This window comes from Chelonoidis abingdonii, chromosome 6 (assembly GCF_003597395.2).
Source record: "Chelonoidis abingdonii isolate Lonesome George chromosome 6, CheloAbing_2.0, whole genome shotgun sequence".
In the NCBI taxonomy this organism is placed as follows: domain Eukaryota; kingdom Metazoa; phylum Chordata; order Testudines; family Testudinidae; genus Chelonoidis; species Chelonoidis abingdonii.
The window spans coordinates 125420407-125431448 of NC_133774.1; the positions used below are offsets into that span (position 1 = coordinate 125420407).

Below are 11042 nucleotides of genomic sequence, written 5' to 3' on the forward strand. Positions count from 1 at the left end.
GGTAATATCTTTTAGTGGACCAACTTCTATTGGTGTGAGAGGCAAACTTTTGAGGTTACACAGAAAGCTCTGTGTAAACTTGAAAGCTTGTCTCTCTCACCAACAGAAGTTAGTCCAAGAAAACATGTTAATTTTACATCATTCTAGTTCTTGAATCACAATGTTGAGTGTAAAGTCAAATGCCTTACAGAAATCTACTGGTATTACATCAATACTGTTATCTTTGTCAATTAACCTTGTAGTCTCATAAAAAAAAAATGGATTTCAAGTTAGATTGACAGGCTCTATTTACCATAGACCCATGTTGTTGGACATTAATTATATCATCCTCCTTTAATTCTTTACTAATAAAGTCCCATATTCACCTGTCACAGGGGAGCTGGTCTCTGTGGATGAGCTGAGCCCAATCCAGCCAATTAAAAGAGGGCTCAGATATACTTGGGTCTATAAAGGGCTGCTCATAGGCAACTGGGAGGAGAGACCTAGGCAAGTGGAGCCTTGGAAGGAAGGACTGATACCGGCTTAGCCTTGGTCAGCAGAGGCCACACTGGAGTAGGGCTAACTACTGTGGTGGGTTCCCGGGCCAAGTGCTGTGACTCCAAGAAAGGAGCAGAGCTGGAGGAGGCAAGAAAGCTGCCAGGAGCTGGAAAGCCAGAGATCCCTGGGAGGGGTGGCCCTGAAGCCTGGGGGTCAGGTATTGACTTAAGGCTGCATTCTATTTGCTTGTTAAACTTTGCTATAAACGAATAAACCACCTTGACTGGTACTGGGCAAAGCAGTGCATGCTTAGAGGTGGGGTGTAGTGGCAGTCTCCTGGTGACACCCCTCCCCCAATTATTTTGCCCAGGATTGATGTCAGATTGACAGGCCTATAATTACCCGAGTCATCCTGTTTACCCTTTAAAAATATTGGTACAATATTAACTTTCCTCTAGATTTCTGGAACTTCCCAGAGTTCCGAGACTTATTGAAAATCAAAATTAACAGTCCAGCGAGCTCATCAGCCAGCTCTTTTAAAACTCTTGGATGCAAATTATCTGGACCTGTTGGTTTAACATGTCTGACTTGAGTAGCTGCCATTTAACATTGTTCCACGATACAAATGGAATGGAAAGCATGTTCTCATCATCGTATGATATGACTAAATTATCTGTTTTTATTCCCCAAATTCAAAACAGAAATATTTAATGAATGTTTGCATTATTACTGATAATTCTATCTTTTCCATTCAGCAATTAGTAATATGCTATCCACATATACCTACAGAGAGAGGCAGACATGAGCATGAGTTGGTCCTCCTGGACAATTAATCTGTATATATTCAATGAAAAAAGTCCCTTACACTTAGAAATGGGCATAGTTTTTTTCAACGACTAGTTTGTTTGACAAAAGAATGGATTTTTTTTTGGTTGAATGAAACTGTTTGTGAATTTGGGTCCAATTGAGTGAATCATTTACGTGAAATAAAATATGAGAGGGAAAAAATTCAGAAAAGTCAGTTTGTTTTGACATTTTTGAAATGAAACATTTTGACTTTTCATTTTGAAATGTTTATTTAGAAATTTAGCTACAGTGCTTGTTGATTCCGAAAAAGGATTCTCTTCAGTCTGGATGAACTGAAGTCATAGACCACACACAGGAAATAATGCCATATTTTCCATCCATCATGCAATTCTTCTACTAGTACAAAGCCTATTGACACAGGGAATATAGTGAATCAAACCACCTGATGTCACATACAAGGCTGAAATGCCAAATAAATGATTTAAATAGGCTCTTGAATCTGCTAATCTGTAGCTCACACTGTGAGGAGGAGGATTTCCAGTTAGATGAGGTATGTAATAATATATAAAATTACACTTGGAGTCAATGCATTAAGCAAGGAAATGAAAGAGCTAAAACTATAGAAGGAACAAATATTACTTCCCAAACTGATGCCAGTATTGGTTTCCCAGTCTCTAAACAAGGGCTGTTCAATCACCTACTGAAAAATAACACTATACAAACAACGACACCTTTCCATTGGGTGTCCCTTCCTTTATGGACTCAAAGGTTACAGACAGCGGAAATGTAATTGTAAATACAGTGGACTGTGGAAATTCTAGCAGTCCTATAGCTGGTACTGCACACATCCCTATGCAGAATGTGCACATTGTAAAAACAAGAATCATACTGTTTCTGGTGAACGCATACGTACTGTTGAAGGAAAATGATAGGGATCTAACCCTGAGCTTATGAGGAGGCTTTGGTTCTGAAGCAGTAAACACAGGAGAGCAAATACACATATTCCTACTTTTAATGGTAGACAATTGCACAACCAAGAACTTCCACCTAACACAGGTAAGATACAAAACAACATTTGTATGACCAAAATGCCTGTTGTGCCTTCAAAGTTCACATTCAGATGGATTAAAAATTCTCAGGTTGCTGTCCAGACAGGGCCTGATTCTTGGTTACTTCAGTCTTCAACACTACTCTGGATGCTTAAAGAGACCTTAGCTTAAATGATAATCAGGCCCCATAGTCCTAGTAGTGTACATGTAGGAAGTATTCCTGAATCAGAATAACTCAGCAGGAGTTGGATGAAAGCAAAAATCAACTGAATGCCTCTTTGCACGTGAAGCTGGAGGCTAATCAAAAGCCCCCCTTTAAAGAGGCTCCTTCATATCTCTCTCAGTCTACAACAGGCACGATTCATAACATTTTAATACTAAACTGTGTGGGATGGAAGAAAATGAACATTAAAGCAAATGAAATAGTGTAAGCTTTGTATGGTATTGGGAGAGCTTTTATAAACTTACGTATTTGGATTCAGACAAATTTAGGATGATGATGTAGTTTTAAAACTATCAAATATTGTAACGGCATTACTACTTTGCCAACAATGATTTCTGTTTTGGAAACATCTCCTTGATTATTATATTTGACAGAAGACTGCCTTCTCCCTATGCCCATTTCCCCAAATGCCTGCCTACTCACAAGCACTCAGACTTACTTGGGACTAGTGGGTCAATATCACTTCTGAAGGTACCACTTACCCAATAAGGTCATACCATTTGGCACTCAGAATGCTTTGACACTACAAAGCCTTTTCTAATCGTAAGCTTGATTTTACAACTGAATTGCAAATTAAAGGTCAAAATTCCATTTGCTGTAGCAGCAGCAGCATCTGCTGTATGCCCAAATTTGCCATTTTAGCAGGGATTCACCATTTAATCTAAAAATGTATCTTTATTTTCCTATTTAATGCCCCAAAGCCACAATCAGCTGGTTCCCACTGCCCAGTGATGCTCCAAAATATTCCTTGCCTTGATATCAGATACTAGAGAAACCTGTCGGAGCACAGAACCAATGTATACGTGAATAACCAGAAAGGCATAACGTCTTCTTGTCCCCTCCTGCTATATCCATCTCTGAGAGTGTCATCTCCACACTGAACTCACTGTGAAGCTCTTTAGCTGTTTGTTTTACTGCACTGCATGGTTTTGTGAGGTTTCTTTTTAATAATAAATCTTGGTAAAACTGAACAGCTGATGCTTCATTTGTAGTTCACCCTTAAACAAACTTTTTCAGTATGAAAATTCAGAGAAGATGGCTACAAAAATACTCAACCTCCTCACACATACTACCAACAACAATACCTATATCCATACTCTCTCCATACCACTGACTCAGTTTTGTAGAGTGATTTCATTTTAGACCATATGCTTATGAGTCATCTCCCTGGAAAAGTTGGTGAATGGCAATCAGAAATCTTGGGATTGGAAGGTAAACTATTTTGTCGGCGCATGTAAACATTCCATGTAATATTGCATAGAAGAATGCTAAGCAAGACTTAGTTTCTTGGTATCTTTGGTCAAGAACTTCTGCCTTCAAATTAATGGTCTGTCAACAATTCAGTGCGATTTGCACTGATATTAAAAAGAAATAAATCCTGATCTGTTTTGCCCAATTATATCTGTAAATTGCTACAGTTTCCCGATAATATTATGATTACTATTTAAGGAGAACTTCATGAAGTAAACAGTGTTCCTTGGTAATAATTATGTTTAGATTTATTATCAGAATACATTAGTCATTAGATATTGAATAGATAATAGAAAGCTGGACAAGAATGGCATGTTTTACTCTATATAGCATTGTGTGTCGTGTGGGATAATTCTAAATTTTCAATCTAAATGACTTCTTCTGATGCAATGATTAGGGTACCATGTTCTGTTGTTTTGATAGTAGCTCCAGGAATGTAGAATTTGACAAAAGGTCAGATTTTTTAAAGGTATTTAGTCATTCAGATATGCAACTAGAGGCACATGATGAAATTTCTCAAAGCACAGAGTTGCCTAATTCCTGTTGGGTGAATTCCACAGCATCACAGAGTGCTCTGGGCATGGATACCTGATCTCTACCTTTATCATTGTAATGCCAATATTTGTGATTAACCAGTTCAATTTTGGAGCAGCTTCTCCCTTTTCACTCTGATATAGTTGACTTTTTAACCCTTTACTCTCCTCTATTGGCTCTTGATGGGATAAGATCTACTTGAAGGACACCACGGTCCACTTTCCTTTCAGTTAAAGTCTGCTTCCCTACACTTTGGCTGTTAAATGTGCATCCGACAGCAATACAAAGGTCTGCCTTGAGGTGGAAAATAAGGTGTTTTAGAACTTGTGTTCTGCATTTGTCAGTACATTTCATGGCTACCAACCCACTCCAAAATACTTTAGGAATCCAAATATCGAAGCCAGGCAGCCTGAGATAGATACCTAACAAATCTGAGAGCCTCTGCTGCATATTTTATATTGGTAACTTTTTTTTTTTGTGATGGAACAGACCAGTAGGAAATGTTCTTCAGGAACAAATTGAATAGAAAGAGCACTGTGCCTGCCTGCTTGAAGGAAGTCTAGCGTGCTACAAAAACGTTAGGCAACCTTAATCTAGGGGTGGCTGCTGTTTCGCCTATAACCTATACACAGGTGTGTGTGTGAGAGTGAGAGTCAGTGAGTGTGTGACACTACTGACGCATGTTTTGAAATTGCCAACTATGTATAGTCCCTGCGCCTCAGACGAGCACCCTGCTGGGAACCGTTATCTTAGAAAGTGGCCTCCCCTGTCTGGTGAAGCCGCTGAGTGCACATGGGCTGCCCTGCACCGGGATATTTACAGAGTAGGTTGCAGCAGCAATTTGGCCAGCGTCCTCCCCGCTAGCTTGAGACAGGCGTTTAGGTGCGTCGCTGTCCGTGGTGCTGAATGGAGGAGCCATTGCGCCCGCTCACTCCAGACCCCTGTCCTGATCCGCGCTACTGGGGCACCTCCCCCCTGGGACCCGCCCACGCCCCGCGGCTCTTCGGGACACCCCGGGAGTGAGGCGCTAGATAGTTATAGTTTGTCTGGGGCAGGGCGAGCTGCCCTATACCCCTGCTCGATTCAAAGTGGACCCCCTCCTCACTGCCCCTTGCCCCATCCCCAACGCACCGCCCCTGGGCCCTTACCTGGCTCTCCCTCGGGAATTCCCGGAGCACGATGCTGATCACCGGGATGCGCAGAGCCGAGGAGATGAACTCCAGCTCCAGCATCTCCCCCGTGCTCTGCGGAAAGGCGAGGACGGCGGAGATCCCCTGCACCACCACGGTGTAGCAGAGGCTCTGCAGGAAGGAGAGCGGGTCGCTGCTCCAGGAGGAGCTGGGAGAAGAGAAAGGCAAGAGAGGCAGGTCCCCCAGCCCGGCCTCGATGGCCATCACCACCTCCAGGGACAGATTGTAAGGCAGCAGTCCGCTCACGCGGTTCAGGTTCTCCACCCCCGAGAGCAGCGCGTCCCTGGGCAGCAGCAGCAGCAGCTCCTGGTCTCCGCTCTCGTTGCCAGCCGGGTTCCCGGTGCCCAGCTGCGCCCTGTTCCCGAGGCCGGTCCCGATCCATTGCCTCTGAATCCCGGCGCCCTTCCAGCCGGTCGACCTGGGAGTTTGGGCTGTTTTGTGCCCACTTTGTCCCCCTTGGCTCCCTTCCCCCTGCGCTCCCGGAGCGGGCTCCGGCCCGCCTCCAAGCTGGGCTGCATGGCGCGCCCCCCAGCTCCAGCCGCGGTTGGTCCGGGAGGTGACCGCCCAGGGCTGCAGGTGAGCCGCCCCGATCCTCACCGTGTGCCCGATCCGCTTGAGGATCTGGCAGGGCTGCGGGTGGGAGGAGGAGCCGGGCACCCGGGCTAGCACCAGGGCGCAGGGCGGCAGCAGCAGCAAACAGACCCTGCTCAGGAGCCACCACAAACCCAGTCTCCACATCACTGACAGCCAGCGGCCGGGGAGCCGGGAGAAGCGACCGGCCCCCTTCCCCCTCCCAGCTCAGCCTCCTTCTCCCCCGATCCCTGGCGCGCCTCTCACCGCCGAGCAGCCAAAGCCTGGAGCAGCTTCCCGGCCATGGGAGTGGTGGCCAGCAACTCCCGTCACTCCAGGCTCCTTGGGGGTCCAGCGCCAGCCATTAGCCCCAGCGGGTGGCAGCCAGGGGGACCCTCCTTCCCCAGCGCGTCGCTGAGCAGCATTGATCACTTACCCCCACCCCAAAATACCCACCCATCCCCCGCCTCCCCCGAGGCTTCCAGGGCAAGCGGCTGGCCAGGGAGCCCCGTCCGCTCGGCAAAGAGCCAGTGCAGGGAAAGACACCGAAAGCAGCCGCGCCAGGCGCCCTGAGCATAGCTCCGCGGTGGCTAGGCGATCCCTCGAGTGGGGGCTCCCCAGGGAGCTCAGCCCCACATCTCCGCTCGGGGAGGCGCCCAGCCTGAGCTCTTCCTCCGGCTTTTCTGCCCTCGCTTCTCTCGCTTCCCTTCTTTCCTCCCCCCGCCGGCGCACCGAGCTAGGGGGGCTTGCTCCGAGGCGACAAAGTTGCCGAGCTGCTGGATGGCTCCGGCCCGTCGCTTGGCTGCGCTAAACTCCCACCGAAAGGCTCTGTCCAAACGCCAGCGGGAAGCCCCAGCGCCGGGGAAAGTCCCCTCCTGCAGCACTGGGATCCGGAGAGCTCCGCCCGCAGTCCCTGTGCCCCAGCGCCCCCCGGGCAGAGCCTAGAGCCCGTCTGGGTAGCTCCCCTCCAGCGCCCTGGCTGAACACGGGGCACAAAACTAGCGTGAAGAGTCCGATTTGCGGACAAGGGCTATTTATAGCTCCTGTCTAAACTGTTCTAGCCCCACGCTCGTTTTGTAACCCGGGCGCTTTTGTATAGGGCCATGTGGACAGACAGGGTTCCCCGTCCTAGGCTCCGGTGTGCCTGCTTGATACAGCCTTTATTGACACGCACAGCAGCTCCCTGTATGGATCTTACAACAGTCCCCAGAGGCAGCGTCTACACAAGCACCAGGATTGGCTCACGTCATCCTCTGCGGTTGCAATTTCATATATTCAGGCCACCTCGTCTTTGGGGTGCTAGTTGTGAGTTTCTCGGTCATGGTTGCATGGGTTGACTATAGAGCTAATGTTTCTGAGAGGTAAATAGCAGCGATAGAGCTCCAGATCCTTCCCTTCTCAGACTGTTTCTAACTTCTCCAGGATGAGTTAGCTGCCAGACATGCCAACTTTTATCATTGGCCCATAGTATGGTCTGCAGCCTTGTCTTACTAAAGTCAATGGCACTGGTCCCAGAGGGTAAGTAAAGTCAGCAGGACTAGACACTGAATTTGTACAATACCAGATTTTGCACCTCTGCACTACACACTTCTGGGAATCCAGTATTGCTCTAAATGTCCTTTCCATTCAGCTACTGCTTCAAATTTCGTAAGTCTTCAACTTGTGGGACGTGTAGTCATTGACCACCAAGCCATCACCCTTTGCTAGAATTACTTGTAGAAGAAAACTGTTTTGTACGGAGAAAATAAAATTCAAAGGGAGAAAGAAAGAAATGGGGGGGGAGGGGTGAATGTGGTTTTCTGCATTCCTAATGCACAATTGCACATCATCATTTGAGCTCTTACTTACTAATTCACAAGCAGTAAGAGTACCCCAGCATTGGGGGTGAGGGTGTTGTAGGTCAGGACTATGTTGAATTAGCAAAGATATAAGGAAAAAATGTTCCAGCACCTAGTTGTATGATATCGAATTCCTACAAATGCACTCAATTCACTCCTCCATTTCTTCTTTCTCCTCCATTCTTCTCATACTTTTAAAAATCATTTCCGTTTACTTCTCACTCTTATCCTCTTTCCCATCCTCTTTATCCTTTGCCTTTTTGATCCTTCTCCATTTTTTTTCCTTTGAGGAAGGCATCCCTTTAGATCACAAGGTGCATCTTTGAAGGTTCCCAGCTTCTTTGGTTGGGAGAGATGTTTTGAACATGGAAAAGAACCAATCCAGCGTATAGAAAAGTGGGCCTTTCCAGAAACACACACACATAAAAATTAGAGGTGGGTAACACATCTATGATAAAATAAGAACCAATTCAAACCTTGGCTCACAATGACAATTAACTTGACCCACATCCTTTCCTGAGGTTTGGGAAAGCTTGGGCTAATTCTCTTATTCCTTGTGTGTGCCCCAGCAATTTCTGGTTTTCAGGTGGGACTGCAAGGAGAAATCTTGCTCTGTTGTGAGAAGGATTTTATGTGTTATTTCTCACCCACTTGAAACTAGGACATACTAGAAATCTCATAAGAAAACTAACATTCGTATGCTTTCCGGTCCAGTTTCCAGACTAAGACTTGTTATAAACATTTACACAGGCATCCAGGCTTATAAACCAAGCTGTTTGAAGTTTGTTCATTATTAGTTGGGATCCCAGGTGCAGTGAAACTTGTATAAGAAACTACTCTAGTTATGCAAACTTCTGGTTTAAGAGTCAACTGCAAATTATCATGCAAGGTGTCCCAACTTGCTCCACATTTAATAGAACTTCTTGGAAGCAATGGACCTCCGTCTGTTCCTTGTGTGCAGATTTCATTATAGTAAAAAATGGAAGTTTTCAGGAAAATTAAGGAAGATTATTACTGTAAGAGTTACAGTAAGTAGCATAATATAAGAACTGGGTGAAAAAATTACAGTAAACAATTTATTCAATATTTTTTGTGCTTGTGAATTGTTGATGAACAAATCACAATCTTCATTTTTGTTCCTTATCCAAAACAGTTCACAAAATAATTTCTGCAAATAATTCTTGGTCAGGAGCTCATTCATGGATGCAAATAGTCAATATGAGAGATTTGAGCTATTTTGATTGCACACATAGTTCAGATAATATGTTTCTGTGCTCTGACTGGAGGAGTGCTACTTTTCAAGCCATCATTCCAATCTGAATATTCCTAATGATGAAATCTAGATTTGCTGTCTGCAAATATTCTGCAATATATGTTTATAATTTGCTTTTTCTGCAAATATTCTTGCCAGCAAAGTTCTTTGTAATGGTCCGGATTGAGAAAGCACTTAAACATGTGCTTAATTTTAAGTGCACGAATAATCCCATAGACTTCAATGGGACTACTGCTGTGCTTAAAATTAAGCATATGCTTTTCCTGGATCAAGGGCAGAATATCTGTGGAAAGTGATCCTAAAATGGACATGGAAGCTAAGCGAATTTGTTTAAACAATTTGAATGGTCATGGATATTTTTTTTTTGTATTTGCCCAGCTATAAATACTCATGTAGAAAAAGATACAGTTTGTTCTGGTAGCTAAGGGAAATTCTGTCTTTAAAAGTGTGCCAACAATGAGCTAGTTTTCTTACAATGCCACATTCTCATTCCAAAGGTTGACAGTAGAATAAGTTACCAGTCTTGACAAATACTCGACCTTTTCAACTTTTAGCTTACTGACTGGCTGTGTTCCCCCACACATTGGAATCTAGCCAGGGAGTTCATTCTCTGAGCACACACATGACACTGGCACTGTGAAAAACGCCACTCTTGCTGTTGCATTTTTAAGGCATCATATCCGTAATCATGCGTTAGACTAAGACCTTGCAGAACACTGCAAATGGAGAAAAAACAAACAAACGAATGATCACATTAAATAGCTATGTGTACAGTTCTGCTGCTGCAATTGAAGGGTATTAAGGAATGATGAATGGAGTAAGTATTCAACATTGATAATGGGTTTAAGCCTGAAACCTCAAAGGGATTAAGGCATCTAATTCCCAGTGATTGATTAATGGGATTAGGTGCCTAAATCCCTTTAAAGATCTGGGCCAGATTATCCTCTTGAGTGGGAAAAGCCTATGGGAGAGGAATATTTACTAAGGAAAGATAATGAGATTCCTTACCCAGATTGTTCTAACCATCATTTCCTTGAAGGAGAAGGATTCCTAGAAATGCAGAGGCAGGCAGTTGTTCCTGTCCCTAGATCAGCATCTTTTAGGGCATCAATGTGGAAGGCTTGCCCCATTGTGCAGGTGGAGAGACATCATGTTGCCATTGTCTTCCCATTCATGACTATGTTCTCTAGTCCCCTCACTCTGAAGAAAAAATCCTATGGGATTACGAGGTGGCAATAGTAGGCAGAATGACTTTTTTCCAGTTCTTCTTTTAGCTTCTCCTAAATTCTGAAACCCCACAAGGCACCAACTGAGCAGTAGTTGTACAATGCAAAATCTGTGGGTTCAAAGGAAGATGGGGGCAATGCTACACCAGGTCTGCTCCTGTCTGTTCTAACATAGGCAGTGCTCTATGGATCTATGCAGTCCATAGACTCGCAGGCCATGCTCCTACCTTTTCCTCGACCCACCCAAACAAACCCTTCCCATACAATCATGGAGTGCATTTCTCCAGAATTTGGCTCTAGAGTGCTGTGGTAGAGTGTATACCCCACACTGGAAGTGACAGGGTTAAGGGGAACCGGTGAGACCAAGTAGCCCATTCTTTGGCACCTGGTGGGAAGACAGGTAATAGAGGATTAAATCCAGCTGGGAAGTTTCTGTAAAGGAAAGCCTGCAGGGCACGTGGGAGAGGATACTTAAGACATAAAAGAATGAAAGAGGGACTTGTGGGAAGGAAATTATACCTGGTACTGTTCCTGAAGGGAGAGGGTAGCTGGGGAGAAGCAGAATCCTAAAGTAGGCCTGGAAAAGAGAAGCTATAGGGATGAC

General features: G+C 44.9%; 1 protein-coding gene across 1 annotated transcript in view; it reads right to left on the reverse strand.

Annotated features, from left to right (window-relative positions):
- GRIN3A (glutamate ionotropic receptor NMDA type subunit 3A) overlaps positions 1-6522 on the reverse strand; it is a 90264-nt gene extending 83742 nt beyond the window's left edge. The window contains exon 1 of the mRNA XM_032770216.1: positions 5490-6522. Within this exon, the coding sequence (XP_032626107.1) occupies positions 5490-6269 (780 nt within the window). The 5' untranslated portion in view covers positions 6270-6522. The remainder of the gene's footprint in view (positions 1-5489) is intronic.
- Between the last annotated feature and the right edge of the window lie 4520 nt (positions 6523-11042).